The sequence below is a fragment of the Lissotriton helveticus genome, chromosome 7 (genome assembly GCF_964261635.1).
Source record: "Lissotriton helveticus chromosome 7, aLisHel1.1, whole genome shotgun sequence".
NCBI lineage: Eukaryota > Metazoa > Chordata > Amphibia > Caudata > Salamandridae > Lissotriton > Lissotriton helveticus.
In genome coordinates, this window is record NC_136068.1 from 1,553,511,401 (window position 1) to 1,553,537,917 (window position 26,517).

The window sequence follows — 26,517 nt, forward strand, 5'->3', positions numbered from 1 at the left end:
TACGCTCTGGAAATTACGTGTAGGACCTATAATGGTGTCCCACGGCACACAGAAGTCAGTTGCTTTCGAGACGGTCTTTGCCCCCATAAGCGGATCCCCAGAAGTGAATTGATAGACCAGTGTACAGATTCTTAAATTTGGGATTTTATTAATGGCTACAGCCCAATCACAGAACGAGGAGGATGGAATGGTCGGTTAGGAATCTGCGGCTAGGTAGTCTCTCTACCAGAAATGGTATTACAGAAGGTAAGTATCTTGTTCTTCTCAGAGATCTCTAGCTACGGATTCCTTACCTTTTGATTCAATACCAAAACAGTACCTACGAGAGGTGGACTTTAAATGACTCCAAACAGAAAGTCCTGCAGAATTGAGCGAGCTAAGTGCTTTTCTTTGCTGTCCAGAAAATAGTGCTTCATAAACTTATGGAGGGACTCCCATGTAGCGGCCGGGCACAGGGACTTTGTGTGCTAACGCAGTGGTAGTAGTTTTGACCCTAGAAGACCACTACTTCTTTGCATAGAGCACGATCAAGCGAAGGATGGTACACTTCTGCACAGCCTTGGCTTTTTTTGCTAAAGTGAATCATACAAAAAGCTGATTGTCCACCTGGTGTTCTTTGGTACAATCTAATCAGAAACTGAACGCTCTTTTTGGTATCCAAGCGATTGAGTTTCACCTCCTCCTTAGTGTGTGAGGCAAAGAATAGAACACCAGCAGGGTGATGGTATGATGTCGAACAGTGCCACAACGTTTGGTGGGAAAGAGGCTCTAGTGCGCAGGACCAACTTATCGGGAAGGACGGTGGTGTATAGTGGTTGAACACACAAAACAAGAAACTCACTCACTGATGTGCCTTGTTAGTTTATTTGCAAAACCAAAGGGGAAGACGTGGCTTGGCAGTTCGGGCTGGACTGTTCCCATGAGGCACAGGGTCAGACTGATTTGCATATGGCCATGTCTGAACTGGGGTGGCGGAGTGAGGTAAAGAATGAAGATGGATTAAGCCCAGATCAGTTGACGGTGTGAGTGCTTGCAATGTTCAACACTCCGTCCATCATCCCCTTTGGTTTTGCTTTGTTCGTCCTAAGTTGGCAAGGTATGCCCAGACGTGGGTCCCTTGGTCACTTTGCCACTGGATTCAAGATAGCCTGACTGTCGAGGGCTGTGAGTACGAAACCGGTCCCAGGATGCTTGTTTCCGGTCCTGGGAAGACATGGCTTGGCAGTTCGGGCTGTACTGTTCCCATGAAGTACAGGGTCAGACTGATTTGCATATGGCCATGTCTGAACTGGGGTGGCGGAGTGAGCTAAAGAATGATGATGGCTTAAACCCAGATTAGTTGACTGGGGGTGAGTGCTTGCAATGTTCAACTCTCCGTCCATCATCCCCTTTGGTTTTGCTTTGTTAGTTTATCTGCCCATAGTGCATTGCAGTTAGTGGTAAATTAAGTCTTGGCCAGGTTCTATCGCAAATATTAGCCATCATTGCTACTTTTGGCTTCTTGCCGCGATTCTAATTAAAACTTTAAAAATTAACATCTCTGGTTCCCCTTTTTGTATTTCTAGTCATTTTGGTGTCATTTTGTTTCATACATTTTACTATATGTTTCCAATTCGTTTTTTATTGTTTTGCATTTCGACTACCTTTTTAGTAAATACTTTATACATTGCCTCTTGCTAAGCCGGTTTGCTCTGTGTCTTAGCTGCCAGGGGGTTGATCTCAGGTTTATTTAGTGGTTCACGCTAACAAGAATTGAGGTTATTACTTGAGGTTGATACTTGACCCCCCTCAATTAATAACTCAATATAGTTTTCAATATGTTTTGGGTTCCACGCAATTGTAAATATTTCACTGCATGTGAATTTCACAGAAAAGATCAAGGGGGAAATTCCATTTTCTCCACAAAATATCACCTCTTTATCGATTTCCTTTTCTTCTTTAAAAATGGCACCTGTGCTTTAATGTACACACTGACTCAAAGTAGACTTATTTAATATAAGTAAAATACTAAAGGAAGTTAGGCATTTAAATTCTTTTTTGATTAACAATTTCTCTTGGTTTACATTTTGTTTCAAGACTCAATGCACAAGTTACTACTTGTGTAACGATATATCTGTAAGAGACATTAGTTAGTATTAGATTCCTTACCTTAGAATATCCCCGGGCTTCAGACTGGATCCGGAAACTTTTGCGTAGCAGTACCCTTGCGCGTCGGTAGGCGTCGTCTGCGGCTCCGCGTCCGTCGTCGGCGTCCTGGGCGCCGTGATGACGTCGTCGGAGTACTTAGACGCCGCCTCCGCGTGCTGACGTCAGTTCTTAGACACAGCTTTTCCGCGCCAGAAGCGCAGAGCCATGTTAAAAACCAACACTGGTGCCATTGAAACTAGGGCCCTGAAAGGGGACAACCCTAACCCTAGATATTGGTTCGCAGAACGGGGAGGATGGGTGGGTCGGTAAGGAATCTAATACTAACTAATGTCTCTTACAGATATATCGTTACACAAGTAGTAACTTGTGCATCTGAAAGAGACACGTTAGTATTAGATTCCTTACCTTAGAATAGATACCCCAGCAATACCAACCCCGGTGGTGGGTCTGCGAACCAATAATCACACCAGAAAGCCCTGGAGGACGGAACGGCCAAAGAAGCCATCCCTCCGAACTTGACTGTCCAGGCAGTAGTGTCTAGCAAACGTGTGCAGCGACGCCCACGTAGCTGCCTGACAGATGTCTTGTAAGGGGACAAGAATCCAGAGCACACTTAGTGTATCAAATCTAATTTCAATCTTCAAATGGTCAAAATGGTTGAAGCGATGGGATAGATCAAACACGCATAAGTATTTCCAAACGGTTTTATTGTTCAACAGTGTTCTTTCCTCAGAATCACTGTGCTTATCACTCTAGCCTACACGTGTTTCATCACAGCATGTGGCTGTGAATCTTCAGGGCTAAAAAGGATGTATACAAAAAAGAAAATGAAAACAAAAGGAAAAAATAATCAAAATATACATATAATATGTGTGGAGGGTGGGGACACCAGTGAAGTGGAAACCAAAAAAGATAAGGATGGGAAAAAGAGACAGAAGGTGACTTTGGGTAAGATAACTCACGAGAAGTTTATATATCGGGTCTATATTAATAGCGCGTGTAATAGGTTGTGTGTAGTGACATACGGCCTTCAAAAATGGTTGGTATATCTTATACTAAATGAGAGATTCATAAGTTTTATCATAAGCATATAATTTGTGGCGTGCGGTGACTTTACATGGTTAAGTACTGTCCTTGATGTGGTCTAAACCATAATATTTCATTCATTAAATTGTTCCAAGCCTCCAATAAGCATACAGTTTCCTAAAGTAGAAAATGAGTATTTCAATAATGGTTTCTATATCTTAATTCATTAATGAAACGGAATTTAAACGTTCAAATTAGGCATATGAATGTGTAAAGTAGCGAAATAATAAAACTGAGTATATCATTTTACGGGTTCTGAACGTTCCCTTATGCCTAGACATAACCAACTCTTGTTAGTAAATGGGACAAGTGTCAATAAATAAGTAAATGTATACAAATAAAGATCAAGAAAACGTCTGTCATTACTCAAAATCTAAACAGTACTCAAACTAAACATGCTGTTCGTCCAGACGTATTCTCTACTTTAAAGTAGGTACATAGCATATTAGCTTTCACCACGTATCCAATAAACCCCTTAATGCTATTTCTCATCATACATATTTCCATCTAGTATGCTTCATGAAAAAGTGGACATAAGTTGATATATTCATTTGTAATTAGTTTAAGCAAAAACTCGCTACGACAGAACCCTAAAGACTTCAAAGCATATGTGATTGTCCCAACAGTGTTAGAATGTCTCAATAGAAATTAGTGACTCTGTGCATTGTGAAAACATGGGCTAAAAGTACTATGCTGTAAAAGAAAGGCAAAAATTCGGAAAAAAGTATACAAATTGGAGAAGGGGGGGTTTTTGGGAATTACCTGATCTGAATGATCAAGGCGCGTTATCTGTTGAATGAGGATAAAATTGTAATCAGCACAAATAATGAAAGCCGGTGTCAGACAAGCGTTAAACAGACTACGAAGGAATAGTCAGGATTAATGAGGGAAAGACTCACCGGGAGACCGGTGATAATTCCGTCCCGGTCCTAATCGGGATGTTTATGTTTGTAGGAGAACGGTACCGAAAGTAATCGGTTGCCGTTTCGTCAAAATGGGGATCGTGTGTAACAGTTCACACAGCGTCGGTGCTATTCGGGCTACACAACCAAAAGAAGGGAAAATATTATTGTGGTAAAGTGGTTCGGTGACAAAATGCAGCGAGAAGCGAAAATCTCCAAAGAGACCGTTTCTATGGCTTACCTGTTTGCCCGTGGGTTGAGCCGAGTGCAGCTCCTGTTTCCGAATGCGGGAACAAACACCACGCGGTTCACGCCCATAAAATAGGGCAGTTGCAAAAAAGACTAGACCGCTCAGGTTGAATAATAGTGGGCAAAAAATAGAAGAGTTACTCAAAAGGATAATCAAAGTCCCCTTCATTTGCACAAAGTGCATATGTATAGGTAGGGGACGCGCAAATACGTGAAAAAAGAACCGGGTGAAAAATAGAAGGCTAATAATAGGACCCCCAAAAAATTAACCAAGGGGATGAGTATTTTGTAAAGAAAGGTAGAAGTCGAAATGATCGGTGTGATTCAGAGTTTAGTATGGACCAAAATTAGTCCAATGAGTAAAAGACTAAAACAGCGTGTTTGTTAATATTGTGCCTGTTTAACAGTTGCACCACAACATTTTTAATAGTCCCTAAAATCTTTCTCGTGGTGAGAAGCGTAGGCCATAACAGTATTATGGGTTGTTCTAAAGAGGGTGAAACGGAATTAAAAGGCTCTCCTTTACAGCTAGCAAGGAACAAACTCCATAGGAAGGTTGAACCATTATGGAAGTGTTTGGGGTATATAAAGAGAACCGAGAAATAAAAATGGAAAAAGTGATCCATTTTAATATTTTTCAAAATTTTATATTTCTTATCCCTGTGATCGGCAGAAAAAACTGGAAAGCAACTCCCAATCGGGAGGAGAAGGAAACATTACCCTCAATGTCTAGGGAATATAATAACCAAAACCTTAGTGGGTATAATTGGTGACATTATTCATGGTAATTCATTCCACATTTTTATCAACATAGTTATTTATAAAACTCAGTTAGAAAAATTCATATAAACTGGACATATTCTTTGTGAATTCGAGTCTACACAATACTTGTATATTGCTACTTGTTACATTTACCACTGCACATTATCCTCATATACAGTAGTGATACTTCATAACTGTTTGTGATAGCATCTTAATAATCCTAGCCTAAGAAGAAATGTAATTCATCATCTGTGTTTTGGCCTCTGTTGGTAGAATCCAGACGCATGATCCATAGTGCTTCCTGCCTTCTAAGGCGAAGTTCCCTGTTTCCACCTCTTACTGAGGGCTGTATCACATCAATGCCGTAGAACGTGAATGTCTTGTTCTCTCCTTGTGCAGGACAAGAGGCCATATGTATGGCCATGGGATATCGTGGGTCCTTAGTGGCATAAGCCCTAGCATGTTCTCTGATGCGTTCTTTAAGTGCCCTGATCGTACTCCCCACATATCTGCTTTTACAGGCGCATTCAATGATATATACAGTGAATTTTGTGTTACAGTTAATGTTGGTGTTGATTGTATACTGTTTCGATCTGTGATCCTGAAATGTCTTGGTTCCATGTTTGGCCCACCTGCACATCGGACACATGCCGCATTTAAAAAAGCCTTTGGACTTTTGAGTCAGCCAGTCACAAGTTCTTGTAGCTTTGGGCACAGTAGGACTTAGTCTATTCTTGAGATTTCTCCCTTTACGAAAAGTAATTTGAGGATGATTGCCTATAGCCTCAGTCAATGTTCTGTCAGCACTAAGGATGCCCCAATGTTTCTGGAAACTTTTCCGTATTACAGGACTTAGTTCATTAAAGTCTGTCACAAGTCTCACTGGTTGTTTTCTAATATCAGTTCTTGGGCGTCTGGCTGCCAAAGTTGATTCTCTGCTGGTTTTTGTGATCTTTTGACCAGCTTTGGAAATAATTTGAGGATTATAACCTCTGTTGAAGAACCTGGACTGCATGTCTTGTAAGCAAGTTTCGAATTCCTGTTCCTCACTACAATTCCGCCTTGCTCGTATGAATTCTCCATACGGGATTCCGTTTTTTTGATGATCAGGATGACAACTCTTGTTGTGAAGTATTGAGTTACATGCTGTTTCTTTGCGGAATAATCTACTTTGTAGGATACCATCCTTGATGTATAGTTCTAAATCCAAAAAGGAAACACATGTAGAGCTAATGTGTGTGGTGAAGCGCATGTTCATATCATTGTCATTTAAGTATACACAGAATTCTTCAAGTGTAGTGTCAGATCCTGACCAGATTAAGAGGCAATCGTCTATGTAGCGACCCCAATAAACAATGTTATCAATCCATTTACTGCCCTTAATGCTCCAGATCATGTTAGCCTCCAAAGCACCCATATATATGTTGGCAAAAGAAGGAGAAAACCTTGAGCCCATGGCTACTCCTCTAGTTTGTCTGTACCATTTTTTGTCAAAAACAAAGAAATTCTGATTTAAAATGATATCCATCATCGTTATCAGCATCTTAGTGTGTTCGAGCAGAGTAATTGGTCTGGTGTTCAATGCTTTCGTAACAGCCTGTAATCCAAGTTCTGGTTCAATGGAAGTATAGAGCGAAACCACATCAAGGGTTGCCATAATCAGACCTGGTTGCCATGTGATGTCTGTTAAGATACTTAGGATATGTTTCGAATCCTGAATATAGGATGGCAGGTTTTTCACCAGTGGACTCAAAAATTTGTCCACATATTGGGAAAGTCTCTCAGTTGGACCCCCAATCCCCGATACGATTGGTCTACCAGGGGGAAAGGGTGCGGTTTTGTGAACCTTTGGCAGGGTATAGAGCCATGGATAGGAAGGACGTGTGACTTTCAGAAACATGTATTCCGCATCATTAATCAGACATGCCCCTTTCCATTCTCTTAGATGGTTATTGATCAATATTGTAACCTGGCCCATGGGATTATTAGGAATGGCTTCATAACAGGAATTGTCTGAGAGTTGGGAGAAGATTTCTGTGTTGTAGTCTACTTTGTTCATCACAACTACGTTCCCTCCTTTATCAGCTTCACGGATGATAATGTCCTGGTTGTCACTCAGAGTTTTTAGTGCTATTCTCTCTTCTCTGGTTAGATTGTCATTAATTATAGGACCACGTTTAGAGATTTTGTTTTCGTATTTGTTAATATCATCCAATACGAGTTTGTAGAAGGTGTCAATGGTGTTACCACTAGGAAGTGTTGGTGTCCATTTGGATTTATTTTTTAGGCCACTGTCTATTGTGTCATCAGTCTTCAGTTCCAAGTCTGTTAATAGGTCATTGAATGAATTTGGGGGATCATCAAAATCCGTGATTGACAATAAGAGGTGTGATGCCAAGACCTCTTGGATACTGATAGGGTTAGTAGTAGTCTCTTCTAGGTCATCATCAGAAATTGTATGTTCTGTTGGGGTGCCCCAGAAATATTTTTTGAGTTTGAGTCCTCTGATATATTTGAACAAATCAATCTTCATCCTACATGGATCGCCTTGGTCCATAGGATTAAAACTGAGACCTTTGCTCAATAATGAGATCATGTCCCTGTCCAGGTTCACGGATGAAAGGTTAATCACCTGTACATCCTGACCAAATGAATTCTTCACTTCTTGGTGCCCGACCTCAGTTTCTCTCTGTAGTCGTCTTTGTCCTCCTCTCTGGCCTCTGCGGGTTTTGCGTGGGTTGGGTTTACTCTTGTTCGGTTGATAATTTTCATTGTCCTGACTTCCCGAGAAAAAGCAGTGCTTGTTCCGGAGGTTGTTGGCATCATTCTTGGATCTTGATTAGCGGTAGCGTTATCATCAGGTTCGCTCTCAGTTTCTGGAACACTGCTAAGAGAGGTGTTGCTTGAGGATATGTTAGATGCTCCAGTTTTGGCAGCTTGTTGGTTGTTAGTTGCTTGTTGGTTGTTAGTTGGTTTGCGGACTTGTTGGTCATATTTCTTGGCAAAAGTAAAAACTCTTCCCTCACGGTAGTCAGCTTCATCTCTTCGTATCTGTCTTGCCTTGCGGTCTTTGAGCTCATTTTGATGTTTGGTCAGGATGTCTTCAAGAATTTTGTAGTTTTTTTCAGTTGCATCCTTGAGATTAAGGGCTTCTATCTCCTTCTCTAGTTCCACAATTTCTGCCTGCAATTTGGTTACTTTTCGGTCTGCATTTTCTATTAGGATTCTCATTAGGTTGGTCGAGTTCATGGTTACTGATTCCTCCCATTTATTCAGGAGGTCGTCGTCGAGGTCATCAAAGGTCGGAAAGGTCTGCGATCTAAGACCTCTCGGGATTCTTTGTACCCTCAGATATTGTTTCAAAGTTGCGCTATCCCACCAGCGCGAATTTTCCGTTTTTTTAAGTCGTTCCAATGTAAGAAATTTTTGTTTCAAGCTGGTTCCCGTTTGCTGATTTCCATTTGTCCTGGTGGTGGTTGGATGTGTGCCTTTGGAGAGATTTTCAAACATCTCGGAGGCGATCTTATCCCTATCCATTGTGAATCAGGTAGTAACTGGATTGAAAACCGTAGTGGCTGCCTTTCTGAGTCAAGAATTTTTATAGAGTCAGAGAACAGGTTTTTAAGTGTTCAGAAATATGGCGCACAACTAGTCACGGTAAGTATTAAGGTGTCGTGGTATAGAGTTAGGTGCTTCTTGGCAGAGGAAAACCTTAACCTCTGTAAGAGAAGAGGTTCTGGGACCTCTCTCTAATGTAATTGGACAAGAATCCAGAGCACACTTAGTGTATCAAATCTAATTTCAATCTTCAAATGGTCAAAATGGTTGAAGCGATGGGATAGATCAAACACGCATAAGTATTTCCAAACGGTTTTATTGTTCAACAGTGTTCTTTCCTCAGAATCACTGTGCTTATCACTCTAGCCTACACGTGTTTCATCACAGCATGTGGCTGTGAATCTTCAGGGCTAAAAAGGATGTATACAAAAAAGAAAATGAAAACAAAAGGAAAAAATAATCAAAATATACATATAATATGTGTGGAGGGTGGGGACACCAGTGAAGTGGAAACCAAAAAAGATAAGGATGGGAAAAAGAGACAGAAGGTGACTTTGGGTAAGATAACTCACGAGAAGTTTATATATCGGGTCTATATTAATAGCGCGTGTAATAGGTTGTGTGTAGTGACATACGGCCTTCAAAAATGGTTGGTATATCTTATACTAAATGAGAGATTCATAAGTTTTATCATAAGCATATAATTTGTGGCGTGCGGTGACTTTACATGGTTAAGTACTGTCCTTGATGTGGTCTAAACCATAATATTTCATTCATTAAATTGTTCCAAGCCTCCAATAAGCATACAGTTTCCTAAAGTAGAAAATGAGTATTTCAATAATGGTTTCTATATCTTAATTCATTAATGAAACGGAATTTAAACGTTCAAATTAGGCATATGAATGTGTAAAGTAGCGAAATAATAAAACTGAGTATATCATTTTACGGGTTCTGAACGTTCCCTTATGCCTAGACATAACCAACTCTTGTTAGTAAATGGGACAAGTGTCAATAAATAAGTAAATGTATACAAATAAAGATCAAGAAAACGTCTGTCATTACTCAAAATCTAAACAGTACTCAAACTAAACATGCTGTTCGTCCAGACGTATTCTCTACTTTAAAGTAGGTACATAGCATATTAGCTTTCACCACGTATCCAATAAACCCCTTAATGCTATTTCTCATCATACATATTTCCATCTAGTATGCTTCATGAAAAAGTGGACATAAGTTGATATATTCATTTGTAATTAGTTTAAGCAAAAACTCGCTACGACAGAACCCTAAAGACTTCAAAGCATATGTGATTGTCCCAACAGTGTTAGAATGTCTCAATAGAAATTAGTGACTCTGTGCATTGTGAAAACATGGGCTAAAAGTACTATGCTGTAAAAGAAAGGCAAAAATTCGGAAAAAAGTATACAAATTGGAGAAGGGGGGGTTTTTGGGAATTACCTGATCTGAATGATCAAGGCGCGTTATCTGTTGAATGAGGATAAAATTGTAATCAGCACAAATAATGAAAGCCGGTGTCAGACAAGCGTTAAACAGACTACGAAGGAATGTCTTGTAAGGGCACACCCCTGCCCAGGGGAGTGGTAGTCGCCGTTGCTCGGGTGGAATGAGCCCGCAATCCAGCCGGGGGCTCCTTCCTAGCCAAAGAGTAGCATGCTTGGATACACAAGATGATCCACCGGGAGATGGTCCTCTTGTGCACCGCTTTCCCCTTCTTAGCGCCCACGTAACCAACAAAGAGTTGGTCATCCACCCGGAACTGGCGTGTGCGACTCAAATAAAATGAGAGCGCACGTTTTGGGTCCAGACAGGGGAGCCGCTCTTCCTCTTTAGAGGGATGCGGTGGCGGGAAGAAGGTTGGCAAGGTGATAGACTGCCCGATGTGGAAGGCCGTGACAACCTTGGGCAGGAAAGAAGGTTTGGTACGTAGCACCACTTTGTCCGGATGGACAGAAAGGAAAGGTGGAGTACAAGAAAGAGCCTGGAGCTCACTCAATCTCCTGGCAGAGGTGATGGCAACCAGGAAAGCCGTCTTCAAGGTCAGAAGGCGAAGAGGACAGTTGTGAAGTGGCTCAAAGGGAGCGCACATCAGAAAGGTAAGAACCAGGTTCAAGTCCCACTGAGGCATCACAAACGGAACAGGAGGAAACGTGTGTGTGATGCCCTTAAGAAACCTGTTTACAATAGGGGACTTGAACAAAGAAGGCTGATCAGGTAGCCTGAGAAAGGCTGAAAGGGCAGAAAGATAGCCCTTGATAGTGCCCAGAGCAGAGCCCTGCTGGGCAAGAGAGAGAAGGAAGAGAAGAACCTCAGAAAGAGGGGCAGCAAGAGGATCCACAGCCTTTGCTGTGCACCATGCCACAAATCTGTTCCACCTGCAGGCGTATACCGACTTTGTGGAGGGACGCCTGGCTGCCAGAATGACGTTACAGACTTCAGGAGGCAAGTCAAATGGCCTCAACTGTCGCCGCTCAATCTCCAAGCATGGAGGTGGAGACTGGACAGGCTCGGGTGGAGGACCGTCCCCTGCTGCTGCGACAGAAGGTCCTCCTGAAGAGGCAGACGAACCGGGGGATCGACTGACATATTGAGTAGCTCTGGATACCAGTACCTTCTCGCCCAGTCCGGAGCCACAAGGATGACTTGGGCCCGGTCGCGCTTGATCTTCTTCAGCACTCTGGGTAGAAGTGGTATAGGCGGAAAGGCGTACAACAGACCGCAACTCCACTCGCGACGAAAAGCGTCTCCGAGCGAGTGCCGCCTTGGAAATTCCAACGCGCAGAACTGATGACATTGCGCTTTCTCTTCGGTGGCGAATAGATCTAACCAAGGCTCTCCCCATCGCTGAAAGAGGCCTTGCGCCACGTCAGAGTTCAGACGCCATTCGTGATCCATCATGCACCGACGGCTGAGCTCGTCCGCCCTGGCGTTCAGAGAACCTGCCAGGTGTTGAGCCACCAGGGTCACGCCCTGGCGTTCCAGCCATTGCAAAAGGCGAAGAGCCTCCTGGCAAAGGGTCCACGACCCCACCCCGCCCTGTTTGTTGCAGTACCACATGGCGGTGGTGTTGTCCGTGAACACCTGCACTACACTCCCCCGGACAGAGGGGAGGAATGCCTTCAGTGCTAGACGAATCGCCCGCAACTCCAACAGGTTGATGTGGAGCCGGGCTTCCGCCGGAGACCAGAGGCCTCTGATCTCCGCCTCTCCCATGTGGCCTCCCCAGCCCTGGAGGGACGCGTCCGTCACAACTACGTGCTCCGGTTGGGGAAGGGAGAGGGATCTGCCGCTGACCCAATCGCGGTCCGTGAGCCACCACTGCAGCTGTCTCGCAGTGCCCTCCGAGATCAGGACGTGGTCGGACAGATTGCCCTGATGCTGGGCCCACTGAAACTTCAGGTCCCACTGCAGAGCCCGCATCCGCCACCTGGCGTGGTGCACCAGAAGGATGCAGGAGGCCATCAGCCCCAGAAGCCGCAGCGTCAACCTGACCGAGACCCGGGATAACGGCTGAAAGATGGGAATCAGAGCCTGAATATCCCGGACCCGCTGTTCGGGTGGATAAACCCGAAACTGCGCCGAGTCCAGAACCGCTCCGATGAAGAGGAGCTTCTGAGAGGGACACAGGTGTGACTTTGGCACATTGATGGAGAACCCCAGCTGGTGCAGGAGATCTACCGTAGTCTGGAGGTGGCTGACGACTGTCAGGGGCGAGCCCGCTTTCAACAGCCAGTCGTCCAGGTAGGGGAAGACTGAAACCCCGAACCTGCGCAGATGAGCTGCGACCACCGCCATCACCTTCGTGAACACCCGTGGGGCGCTGGTAAGGCCGAAGGGGAGCACGGTAAACTGAAAGTGCTCGTGGCCAACCGTGAACCGCAGGTAGCGTCGGTGGGCCGGCAGGACTGAGATGTGGAAATAAGCGTCCTGCAAGTCCAACGCTACCATCCAGTCTCCTGGGTCCAGGGCAGCTATGACCTGAGCCAGTGTCAGCATCTTGAACTTCTCCTTCCGGAGGAAGCCGTTGACGTTCCGTAGATCCAAGATAGGGCGCAGGCCCCCTTTGCCCTTCTTGGGTACCAGAAAGTAGTGGGAGTAGCAACCACACCCTACTTCTGGCCCAGGAACGCGCTTGATGGCCCCCTTGGCCAAGAGGGCCGTAACTTCCTCCTGCATAAGTCGCAAGTGATTCCCCGATACACGGTGGTTCTGCGGTGGCATGGCTGGAGGAGTCGCCTCGAAGGGGAGGGAATAGCCCCTTCGGACGATTTGCAGCACCCACCTGTCCGAAGTGACAGTGCGCCAGTGGAGGTGGTGATGGCGAACCCTGCCCCCCACTGGCGTCACATGGGCCTGAAAGCACGGACTAGGAGGGTTTTGAGGCGGATTTTGCGGGGGAAGGTGTGGACTGACCTCGCCGCTGCCCCCGACCGCCCGGACGGCGGTTCCCACGGCCGCCACCGCGTTGGGTATTGCCCTGTGGAGCGTGGCTGGCGGCGCGTGTGGGCGCACCCCTTCCGTGGCCACGAAAGGAGTGAAAGGCAGCCGATTGCTGGCGCTGGCCCGAGAGGCCCAAGGACTTGGCCGTAGCCCTGGAGTCCTTAAAGCGCTCAAGCGCATGGTCTGCCTTGTCGCCAAAGAGGCGACGGCCATCGGACGGCATGTCCATGAGCGTGCTCTGGACATCAGCCGAGAAGTTGGCGGACCTCAGCCAGGCGTGGCGTCTGACCGCCACCGTCGTTGCCATCGCTCTACCCAGCGAGTCAGTGGTATCCAGCCCACACCTGATGGAATACTTGGCTGCATCCCGGCCCTCCACAAGGGCTTGGCCGAGTTTGGCCCGTACCTCCAACGGACACTCTGGCAGCACTTCCGCGACCTTATCCCACACAGAGTGGGTGTAACGTCCCAAGAGGCAGGCGGTGTTGGAAGACCGCAGGCCTAGACTAAGGGATGAGAAGATCTTCTTCCCATACTGGTCATACCTCTTGGATTCCCTGTCGGGCAGGGCCGACGGGAATGCGGTCTGGGAATTGGAGGCCTGGATGACCAGGCTCTCGGGGGTAGGGTGGGAGGACAGGAAACATGGGTCGCCCGGGGCTGGGCGGTGGCGTCTGGCCACGTTCCTATCTACGGGCGAACCCGTAGCGGGCTTGGACCAAGTGCCCAGAAGAACGTCGGTCAAGGCCTCATTAAAGGGCAGCAGAGGCTCGGCCGAGCTTGACTGCGGTTTAAGGACCTCAGTGAGGAGGTTAGTCCTCACGGCCGCGACGGGGAGCTCAAGGCCCAAGGCCTTGGCAGCCCTCATCAGCACCACACTATAGGTTGCCCCCTCCTCCGAAGCCACGGTAGGAGGGGAGACAAAACCAGTGTCTGGAGAGGTGTCCAGGCCACTGGCCTCCCCAAGGTCTCCTGTCCAGTCCTCATGAGACTGACACTCCCTGGTCAGAGGGTCCTCAGACCCCTCCCAGTCCTCTTCATCACCCATCTCCTGAAACTCAGGGTTCTCAACTAATGGGGCATGTTCATAAAAGTGAAATTCACCCAACGGCGTCTGGAGCGGCGCCCATCGGGGCCGTCCCGACGACTGAACAGGAACGAAGGTGGAACCGGGGACGGCGCCGCCCGAGGGCGGCGCCGGAGGCGACACCTGCGGGTCCGACGCCAGGGAGGCCGTAAGATCCACCGGCGACGAACCAGAACCCGTAGGAGGACCAGCGGAGTCCTGCGGCGCCGGGCCCGAAGGCACCGGCGGCGCCGGGACAACTGAACCCCCCAGCGCTGGGCGTCGGGATAGAGGGGACCTGCGGCGCCGGGCCCGAAGGCGTCGGCGGCATCGAAGCACCCGACGGCGTCGGGGCCGGAGCCGCCGACCCGCTAGGGGCCCTAGACGGGTCCGTTGGGCCCGAAGGCGCCGCGGAGCCCGCCGGAGGAGAGAGTTTCCTCATGGCCATGAGGAAGCGCTCGATCTCCTCCTGCGTCGCGTTCAGCCCAGGGACCGGAGGGTGTGGAGCTGCACGCGGCGCCCGCGACTCCGACGGAGCCGCGTGGGTGATGTCACCCGAACCCCCGGCCGCGTCGTGCGAGCGTCGGGGGGAGTCCGAAGAGCGATGATGCCGCTTGGACTTCTTGTGCCTCTTACCTGACGACGACTTCGACCCGGAGGAGTGCGGCCTACCCTCGGAACTGTGGTGGCTCCGAGCCCGCGACCTGTCCCTCGACCTCCCATGGGATCGGGACCTCTCGCGGCGCGGGACCGACTGCCGGAGTTCGAGTCGCCTGCGGGACTGCTCCCGCCTGGCTTTCGAAGAGAGGGCCCGGCAGTCGGAGCAGGCCTTGTCGTCGTGGTCGACGCCCAGACAAGACAAACAGACGCGGTGAGGATCCGTGACCAACATCAGGCGGTCGCAATCGTCACAGTGCTTGAAGCCGGGCATCCCTACGGCACCGTTCAGAGTCGAGAGACTCGAAATAACAATCAAAAAGGTAGTCAAAAATTGACTAGGGTTACTGCTTTTTCCAGATCTGCGCTTGCTGGCGCGGAAAAAAGAAGAACGGACGTCAGCACGCGGAGGCGGCGTCTAAGTACTCCGACGACGTCATCACGGCGCCCACGACGCCGACGACGGACGCGGAGCCGCAGACGACGCCTACCGACGCGCAAGGGTACTGCTACGCAAAAGTTTCCAGATCCAGTCTGACGCCTGGGGATATTCTAAGGTAAGGAATCTACTACTAACGTGTCTCTTTCAGATAAAGACAGACCACATCAATGCTTATAAATCTTAATTATATCTAGAGGAAGACTGTTTCCGTTCTTAAAATGTGTTAGAACAGAGCCTAACCATCTTCACTTAAGACAGGAGGAAACCCCAAATAAATCAGTTCTATTTGCCAAAATAAGATAATTGTACACACTGCAGTAAACATTTGACGAAATATCAAAACAAAATCATGTTTTAATGTCTTTTCCATGGAAACAGTTACTGTCTAGCTTCATACCCCTTTCTATATGCCCTCTCAATCATCCAATTTACTTCACACAATAAAAGCCAACTAGGTAAGTATTTTAATTTTCAACAAATGGTTTACTTACTCTATGCTGCTTGTTGAAGATTCTGTGGGGGGGCCATTTGAAACCAAAGGTGGGTGGACAGATTGTTGTAGGCTATTTGGCAAGGGGCTGTGCTCACTGAAAAAAGAAAAGGCAGACACAGGTTATTAAAAACCTTTATAGGAACTGGTTGTGTTGAAAACGAGAGTGAGGTTTCTTGAAGCTGCACATATCATGGAATGGTTACATTTAATTTTTTATGTAAATATACGGTGGACACATGTTCCCTTTTTTCTTTTAGGGAACGTTCTTGCAATGACAAAAAAGCATTGCCTAAACCTGCCAAGAGCAGACTATTGGCTTTGCCAATGTTGATTTTCTACTTGTTTCACTTTGCAGGCAATAGCAGCCGCCATTGCTTGCAGGTGTGGAAGGGGGTGAGGGGGGCGCATAGGGGGTTTGAAGGGGAATTGCGGGCGCATAATTAAATGTACCTTCTGCTGGGTCCGGCGTCTTCTGTGCCTCCTCTCCTGCCTCCAACAGGAACAGGAAGCAGGCAACCTAGCAACCTCCCCTAAGCCAATCAAAACACTGCAATGGCAGAGTTGTGATTGGTTGGGACAGCGCCCAGCCAGGGGCTGGTGAGGTGGGCATGTTCTCCATGCAGCTGCAGTACAGCCTGCATGGAGAAGGGCAGAGTGTGCAAAGCACTCCTCCCCTGCTCAAAGAGCAGAACAGGCCCGTCCACCCACCCGCTCGCAATGCGCCAAGCAAACATAAATTGGTAATAACAAAAAGTTATTACCATTTTATGTTTTGGCTTTCTCGCACTGTGGAAAAGCAGTGGGGCGACGCTCCTCCACCCTAGTGGAGGAACCCACCCTGTTGGCAGGTACCTTATGGATGAACTAGGTATTTAAGTTGGGTAATACTCTTTAACGGTAGCTGCATTCTGCTCACCTTTGGAATATTTCCCAGGCGTCAGATTGGGTCCAGAAACTTTTCAGCAGTACTATGCATGCTGGAAGGTGGCACACTGCAGCTCCGCACTGACACCGTTGCACTCTAGAAGTGACGTGTAGGGCCAACATAGGAGCCGCCCCGGCATACTGAAGTCAGTTACTTTCGAGACGGTCTTGGCCCCCATGTGCGAATCACCAGAAGTGAATTGATAGACCAGTGTGCAGATTCTCAAACTTGGGATTTTATTAATGGCTACAGCCCAATCACAGAACGAGGAGGATGGGATGATCGGTGAGGAATCTGCGGCTATGTAGAGTCCTTACCAGAAATGGTATTACAGAAAGTAAGTAACTTGTTCTTCTCAGACACCTCTAGCTGCGGGTTCCTTACCTTTTGATTCAATACAAAAACAGTACCTACGAGAGGTGGGCTTTAAATGACTCAAACCAGAAAGTCCTGCAGAATCGAGCAAGCTATGTGCCCTTCTTTGCTGTCCAGAATATAGTGCTTCGTAAACGTATGGAGGGACTCCCACGTAGCTGCCTTGCACAGGGTCTTTGTGTGATAACGCATTGGTAGCAGTTTTGACCCTAGAAGACCACTACTTCTTTGCATAAAGCACGATCCAGTGCAAGATGGTAAACTTCTGCACAGCCCTGCCTTTTTTTGTCTAAGGCGAATCATACAAAAAGCTGATTGTCCACCTGGTGTTCTTTGGTACAAGTGAAGCAGAAACTGAACGCTCTTTTTGGTATCCAAACGATTGAGTCTCTCCTCTTTCTTAGAGGGGTGAGGGAAAGAATAGAACACCAGTACGGTGATGGTATGATGAGGAACGGTGCCACGACTTTTGGTGGAAAAGAGGCTCTAGTGCGCAGGACCAACTTATCTGGAAGGACGGTGGTGTATGGTGGATGAACACACAGAGTGGGAAACTCACTCGCACACTGTGCAGAAGTGATGGCAGACAGGAAGACAGTTTTAATGGTGAGAAACCGCAAGAGACATCTTTAAAGGGGCTCAAATAGAGACCACATTAGATAAATAAACCACAACTTTGTCCCAATGACAAGTGTATACAGCTTTTGTAGAGGGACGCCTGGCTGCTAAAGAGGACATCAAAGACCTCTGGAGGAAGGCTGAAGATGTTCAGCTGCACTGCTCAATCTCCACGCATGAAGATGGAGGTTGTGAAGGACCGGGTGGAGAACCCTTCCCAGTAGCTGGGACAGCAGGGTCTCCCGCAGGAGCAGCCTGATCGGGGCACAGATTTTCAAGCTCAGGCGTTCTGGACATCAAACTCTCGATGCTCCATCCAGAGCCGCTAGGATTACTTGGGTTCAGTCTGTCCTGACCTTCTTGAGAACTCAGGGCAGGTGTGATATCAGCAGAAGAGCATACAGGATTTTGGAGCTGCACTCAAGGCAGAATGCATCTTCGACCGAGAGACACCTTGGAAATTCCAACGCGCAGAACTGCTGATATTGCGTGTTCTCAGCAGTACTAATACATTGAGCCATGGCTCTCCCGATTAGCAGAATAGATCTTGAGCCACCTCCAGGAGAAGCTGCACTCATGATCAATTAGACGCTGAAGGCTCAGTTCTCCACCCTGGTGCTCAGAGAGCACGCCAGGTGGTTCATCACTAGGAAAATACCTTTGTGGTCTAGCTATTTTTAGAGGCACAAGGTTCCCCTGGAACAGGGTCTGTGATTCCACCTCACCCTGTTTGTTGCAGTACCACATGGCGGTGGTGTTGCTCAGGATCATCTGTACCAGTCTCCCTTTAATGGAAAGCAGGAAGGCTTTTAGCAACCAAACAGATGGCCCTCAGCTCTAGAAGACTGGCATGCATGGAGGCAAAGGCCTCAAATCTTCACCTCTCCCAGGTTGCCGCCCCACTGTGAGCTCTGGGTGGTGAAGGGCGAGAGGTCTGTTGCTGACACAATCATGGTCCAGTAGCCACCAGTGCAGATTTTCGCAGCGTCCTTCTAAATATTGTCAGTGTTCCCCTTGATGTTGGCTCCTACCAGGACCTCAGATCCCACTGCAGAGCCCGCATATGCCAACTGGTGAGCTTGACTGGAAGGATGCAGGAGGCCATCAGTCTGACCTAACAACTCCAGGACCAAGCTAGAAGGAACAGGATCATAGCCGGAATTACCCAGACTCTTTCCCCAGGGAAAGGCAAAAAACTGAACAGTTTCCAGAATGGCTCAGGAGGTTTATTGCGGTCTAGAGGGGATTGACGACTGCCTGGGATAAGCCTACCTTCCAGGCAGTCATTGAGGTAGGGAGAATTCTGACACCCCGACCTCTAAGGATGTGCAGTCACCAAAGCAATCACTTTTGGGAACATCCATGGTGCGCTGGTGAGACAAAGGGGAACACAGCAAACTGAAGCTGAAAATGTTCCTCTCCCACCATGAACCTCAGAAAGCACCAATGGGCCTTCAGGAAACAAATATGGAAATCGACATCCTGCAGATCCAACCCAACCATCCAGTCTCCAGAGTCGAGAACATATAAGACCTGGGCCAGGGTGAGTATTCAGAACTCGGAGGAAGGTATTGAGAGGGAGCAGTTCTAGAAAAGGTCGAAGACTTTGTCCTTCTTGGGAACAAGAAAGTAGGGGCAATAACAACCACGACCTACTTCTGACTCCCGCATCCTCTCAACAGTTCCTTTGGCCAAAAGGCTTGGTGGACAGTGGAAATGAATAGGGAGTTGCTGTGAGCTTGTAAGGGTACACTAAAGAGGGCTGGCAGGTGGGGCTGTGGGGGATTTGGGATATTGTGGGGGCTTTGCAGAGGGAGTGCCATGCTGACCCTTGGCTTTGCTGGGCACCACAGCTTCTCTTGCGAAACGGCTGCGTTTGCTGCTGGAGAGGGACAAGCTGGTGGTAAGGAATGCCTTGTCTGAAGACAAGAAAGTAATGGTGAAATTGCTGCTGGCAAGGCTGGGTAGAAAGGGTCAGTGAGCAAGCAGTAGTCCTACTCTTCTTGAAACATTCAAGGGAATAATCAGCCTTCTCCTTGAACAAGTGAATTCCATTGAGAGGCATGTCCATCTGGGAGGACTGGCCATTGTCAGAGAACCCAGTCAATCACAGCCACACATGGTGAGAAATGGCAATACTGGCCCAAATAGACCGTCCAACGGAGTCGGTGGTGTCCCAGCCACAACGAATTGTGAACTTAGCCATATCACGAGCATCCTGAATGGCCTGTGATAGAACAGGGAGAAGGTATTCAGGGAGAAGGTATTCAGGAACACCTAGGAGGACTTGGGCAGGAACACCTAGGAGGACTTGGGCTATTGAGTCCCAGATGGTAGGAGTATAACGGCCCAGCAAACTGGCCAATGAGAAGAGTAATTTTCTGAATGCCTCCACTCGCTGCGATTCTGTCAGGCTAGAGCGGTAAGAAAATTGTTGGGGTGTGCAGCTGTTGGAGGCCTGCACTACGAGGCTCTCAGGAGAAGGATGCTGCCGCAAAAATAGCCTATGCCCCTCGTGGGGTAACTTAAGGCTTCTATAAAAGGTAGGAGAGGCTCAATATCATTCTGGTCAGGCTACACAACGTACATCAGGACATTTGTTTTCACCTTCATGGGAGGGAGGTGGAGGTCAACGACTTCAGCTGCCCTATGCATACCTATGGCCTAAATGCCGATTCTTCTGTGGCCAGACCAGAAAAAGAGAAAAGGGCTGACTCTGGGAAAGTATCAAACCCAGATTCAGATTAAAAATGCTGTATTCGGTATATATAGGTATATGGCCATAAAGCAACAAAACATCAAAACATAAAATAGTACATATACGAAATATATTCAGCCCATGAATATGAATATCAACAGCAATTCCTAAATATTCAAATGCAAGTACATGATAAAGTGCAATTTTATCTTTATAAACCATGTGCAAAATTTGCAATAAAGTGACACATGCTAGCAATTAATAGAAATATGTGCAAAATTAGCATTCGGAAAGTGCAATAGTCATCTTTTAGTATATATGCTGTTGTTGTATATATCTTTATTCGGTAAAATAGCTCACCATAAAAGAGTAAACTTTGCACAATAAAAGAGTACATTTTACCCAATAAAACAGTAATAACTATCATCAGTAGAAAACCATGATTAAAACCTACACAATATACAGTACAGTATGGTTATTATAGACCCCAGACAACCATTCTCATCACTTCATTGTTTCATAATGGTTGATACCTTCAATTACAACCAGTCTGATCATTTAATAACATAGAATGCAACTTCAAACTCCTCGAACGCGTCAGCCATGCACTGCTCAAATATTTAGCCACCCCACATACCATGGCAAAAGATGTTGGATCCGTAGAGAGTACTCGTAAGGCCGATCTGTGGCACCTCAACCCCAACCCCCTACATACTGGTTTCAGCCAGATCTTCCGTGCCACTTTATAAGCGGGGCAAGCAAAAAGTACATGGGCCACAGACTCCTTAGGAGCCGCGCACCCAGGGCATAGTATATATGCAAAAACTAGCAATGATAAAATACATAGGAATTGGGACGCAGGTTAAGAAGATTAAAATGCAAAATCACTGTTGCAATAATGCGCCCAGAATGAAATAAACTTAATGCACAGATCGAAGATTCATAGTGTCACTAGTGCAAGTACATAATAAAGTGCAATTTTTATCTTTATAAAGCATGTGCAAAATTTGCAATAAAGTGCCACATGCTAACGAGTAATAGAAATATGTGCAAAATTAGCATTCAGAAGGTGCAATAGCCATCTTTTAGTTTATGTGCAAAAACTAGCAATGATAAAATGCATAGGGATTAAAACACAGGTTAAAAAGATTAAAATACAAAATCACTGTTACAGTAATGCGCCCAGAATAAATAAACTTAAAACACAGATCTAGAATTCATGGTGTCGCTAGTGCACTAGACACATGGTGTAGCAGGGAGGGTTATTCAGACATTCAGTTCAGTTTATTCATAAAATCATCGGTTTCCGTACAGATATACATTTTAAAATATATGTTGCTATGCAAAAACACATATCTGGGCTCTGCAGATTAAACAATACCTGCATAGCTGTCTTAGTGCATCGTAATTTATTGGATAAAAAGATGGGTTTTAGATAATATTTCCTCATGGAAGTATAAAATTTACAGAACAACATAAAATGACAGCTACACTGTTTAGATACCCCGTCACAAGGGCAGGGAGAGGTGCTGTGCTGGTTAATCAGGGGGAATGCCACTAAATGATGTACAATGCCCAGGCGGAAGCGAGTTAATACAAAACGGTGTGAGCTTTTTGTAACTGATGTTAAGTATGGTTGAAAGCCTTCGCTAACGCTATACTCCTGGTAAAAGATAAAGGTTTTTTTGTTTCACGCATTCAATAGATCTAATATTTTCCATATGTTCTAAAAAGGAAACTGCAAGCTCTTTTTTGGATACACAGGCCCCCGACTCAGTTTCATGAAAGGCTTCGATTTCATAAAGTGTTTTATACCAGTATTTAATATGGCCAAGCCATGGTATACGTGAGCAATGATCGAGCCTTAAACAGTCAGTTATCACGTCCTGGGTAAATTTGGTTTCGGTCTTTGACCAAATTGATCGCCATTGGGCCAATGGGCGCAAAGCTGTTAGATCCTTGACATGTCTTAAGCCCACTTCCCTATGGATTATCACAGTAGAAGCCGAGGCCGGGGCACATAGCAAGCGTTTCAGAAATGAGTTCTCCTCATTCTGGATTAGCTTGCCACTTTGAGTATTGTAGCCCCAGACTCCAGCCCCATATAAGGCTGATGACAGAAACCTTGAGTTGTAGATCGACACCATCTCCTTTATTCTCCGACCCCCTAATTTAGCAGCAAATCTAAAAACACTACTGGTATTCCTAACCATTTTAAAACGTACGCTTTCTTGTTCGCTGGCCCACCTTTCATCCCCGGAAAATGTAATGCTGAGGTAACAGAACTTATTGACAGTTTCTAACTTATCCCCATCTAAATAAAAAGTCCTGTTTTTCCTAGTCTTCTTCCTGCATGACATTACGAATGTTTTACCTTTTTTATTATCAATTTCCTGCTATTTATGAAAGTCTGAAATTTATTGATAAGACATTGCAGCCCATTTTGGGTACGGGACAGGAGGACCGCGTACAACAATATTGGGATGGGGTTGCCATTAATAGTAGGGGCTTCGGCTGGAATTAATCTGAGGGTTTGGTCAATTTGGTTTATAAACAGAGAAAATAAAAGGGGTGCCAAAACACATCCTTGCCGAATGCCTCTATTAATCTTAAAAAGTGGGGTACATTCACCAGCTGGACCAAATCTGACTTTACTAGACAAATTTTGGTAGAGTCTCGCCAAGAAGTGGATGATCTCGGCTGATGCCCCCATATCTAATAAAACTGGCCATAAAAAAGAATGTTCAACTAAATCAAAAGCAGAACTCAAATCTGCAAAACATAAAAATAGGTTACCTTCTTTAGCTTTTGTATATTTGCTAACAATAAGCTTGAGGTTTACGCACTGCTCCATCGTTCCCAACCCCCTTCTGAATCCGTACTGCACTGGGGATAAGATAGCGTTTTCGTCAACCCAAGTTTCTAATCTCTCTAAGAGAACTCTACTGAGAACCTTAATTGACGAGTCCAGAAGGGAGATGGGACCGTAATTGCATGCCTCTGACCTCGAGCCTTTCTTAAATAGGTGAACAATGATCGACTGACCCCATGTCTGTGGTAACCCGTTTTCAACAGCAGCGTTGAACAGACGTGTCAGTATGGGTGCCCATAGGTCCATTTCATGCTTATAGAGGTCCACTGGTACCCCATCGGGACCTGGGGCTTTACCGCCCTTGCTTTTTCTGAGTCCCTCGTGTACCTCATTCAAGCTGATGTTTAACTGCATTTTCTTCCAATTTGATTTATTTTCTTTCATTGTATCTAAAATTAACCCATCTGAATTAAAAATCCTAGAAAAAGGAGCTATCCAGGCGCTACAACTTACATGGGAGGTTATTTCGGGAATATTTTCATTTTTAAAAAAAGGGAAATTGATTGTTTCCCAAAATAACTTGTGATTTTTAGTAGATGCCGCCATATCCAGATTGGACCATGCCTCGTCTTGTAGCTCCTTTTTCCGCCTAGCTAACGAGGTCCTATAGTTTTGACGCTCTTCCCTGATTTTTACTATATCTCTGGGCTTGACATCTAGGGCGGTTTTTAGTTTAGTTAATGCCAAGGCACAGTTTTTATCAAACCAGACCTCCTTGGTTTTTCTTGGCCTCCGGCTCCTAGCGGTCAAGAGACCCTCGATTACCACATTTATTTTTACGAAGTTAGCAAGGAGACTAGCAGGAATCACCTCAATGCCTAAACAGTAGCTTATTTCTGTGGCACATTTATAGTGAACATCCATCATAAGTTGGTCGGGATTAGTGTTAGCCCATTTTATTCTCATGCCGTTCGGTCTTTCGGCTGAGATCCCTTGAATATGTCTCCCATCGGTATAGGTTTTACGCCCCCCAACCGTGTAGTGTGAGTGAGATGCTGTTGTGGTCACTCACAGTTTGCTCAACCACCCATAAATTAGAGTAGGCCGAGCCACAGGACACGAGGACATGATCAATATTAGAATGGGCATCCCTTCCTTTAAATGATGGACATTCTCGGTTATCACTATTTTTTGTGCAATTCAGCAACTCCAAGTCCATTTTCGCAACTAGATTGTTTAATGCATTTCCAAAAACGGTATGAGGAAAATGATTGTATGGAGTGCCGTCTCTACCATCCTGCTCGCCTAAATGACCGCAAATCCCCTTTTGTGCATGTTTACAGGCTTGTATGTTAAAATCACCTGCCCAGACGATAACTGGTGGGTCTCTGGATTGCGATAAGGTTCTTTCTATTTCCCTCCCTATGTCTTGTATTATCGGTTCCTGGTTAACTCCCAGAATGTTATTATAAAAATTTGTTATAACCAGGTCCCTACCTTTTCCATGTTCTAGACGCAATATCTGTGCGTACGGGACAACCTCGGAGCTACTCCCAAATTTAAACTCAGTGAGCTTGGTTGATACCAAGGTTAAAAGCCCACCCTTTGCCCTACCTGCTACGGGTGTTACTGCAGCTACATGATATGATGTATACCCCTCCACATGAATTTGTTCTCTAATCCATGTCTCCTGGAGACAAATTATATCGTACCCTCGATTAATGAAGCTCTTCCAGAATGGGGTAGTAAGTTTTCCAGTAATTCCCACAATATTCCATGTGGTGATGTTAAGACCTTCATCGTTAGTATTATACGGAATAATGTGGGGTTGGACTATTGCTAGGCTATCTGTTAAACTGGCATCTGTGGCTGGAGTTGTGTCACATTGGACTGTCATTACAGATGTATGCATGCCCCCTCCCACTACTCCTTCATCAATATCCACGTCCTCTTTATTTAATCCGGCCACCTCAAGGTCAGTTTCAGATCTAAACAGAGTCTCCTTAGAGGGGGCTATGTGTCCCTGAAGGGCCTTTCCCATACTATCAGTTTTTTCGATATCTATGTGCAAGAATTCAGGTTGATCGCTAAGTCAATCTATCTCGCTATCGGGTCGAATACCTGAAATCTGTTATAGGTGGGAATTAGAAAGTTGTCTCTGGACTTGGGTGTGGTAGTAAAGTTATGGGCTATGTTATGGTAGTTAACTCTGGGATGATCAATCATTCGTACTTTGTGTTGCTTGCCTTACTGGCCCCTATAAAAATAATCTAGCGGGAGTAGAGTAGTATTATATTCCCAGTTAGAGGGTAATGGCGCATTCAAGATTGAGTCCCTGGCCCATTCCGGTGTTCTGAAATTGATAACGATACAATCGCCGTCAATTTCCTTTTTGCTGGGACCCAACCAGCCCACTCTCTGAACCATTACTATCTGATTCGCCCCATGCATAGGGAAACCACAATTTCTAGAAAGCCAGTGTAATGTCTTGTTTATGAGCGTTGCTTGATTTTCGAATTGAGTGGGCTTTAATTTTGGAACATTAGCAAGAATCGCTACGTCAGCACTGCTTTTAGGGGGTAAATTTATAACCGCGGGAAATATGTTATATGTTTTTTGCATAGGGACTACCTTGCTTAAATTAGTAAGTTCTGGGCTAACTTTCTTAGGCTTTTCTGCAGTGACCATTTGCCCTGTATTTACAGTACGGCCATTAGGTGCTGCATTTTCCGGGGTATTGACTGGGCCAGTTGGTATGGTACGATTGTTTACTCTCAATCCACCATTAGCCGGTTTGTTCAGGGTTTTTTCCTTGGGGACAATTTCCTGAGCTGGCTTGGCAGGTATATTCATGTTTTCAAGCATGTCTGAGTGGGCTATGCCTAGCCTTTCTAGGTTTCCTACCTTGTCTACTAGAACCTTTAATCTTTCCACTATCGGTAAGGTAAGTGACTTTACTAACTGCTCAATTTGGGTCATAAGGTCTGCTACAATTAGGGATGGTGTTTCCTGTTGGGTGGTGCACTTATCTTCATTGGGCTGCAAGTCAGAACTATTTTGTGTCTTGCTCCTATCACCCTTTTGTTTAAAAAAAAGGGGTACTATTTTCTTCTGTCTACCCCTTGGTTTCCCCTGGAATTTGTGTGCAATCAGCAATTTTCTACTGGGTGCTGGTTTACCTTTAGAACTACTGCCACCTACATTTTGAGGGATATTCACATTATCTATCTTATCTGTTAAGTTAGTGTTGACATTACTGCATTCATTC

General features: G+C 45.9%; 1 protein-coding gene across 11 annotated transcripts in view; it reads right to left on the bottom strand.

The window, feature by feature from the left end:
* Positions 1-26,517, bottom strand: part of PPP6R1 (protein phosphatase 6 regulatory subunit 1) — a 1,126,148-nt gene that overhangs the window by 75,877 nt on the left and 1,023,754 nt on the right. For 9 of the 11 annotated variants that reach the window (XM_078655037.1, XM_078655034.1, XM_078655036.1 and 6 more), the window contains one exon: positions 15,820-15,915. The exons of the other annotated variants lie outside the window; for them this stretch is intronic. In XM_078655037.1, coding sequence (XP_078511163.1) covers positions 15,820-15,915 — 96 coding nt within the window. The remainder of the gene's footprint in view (positions 1-15,819; positions 15,916-26,517) is intronic. 11 annotated transcript variants of the gene reach the window in all.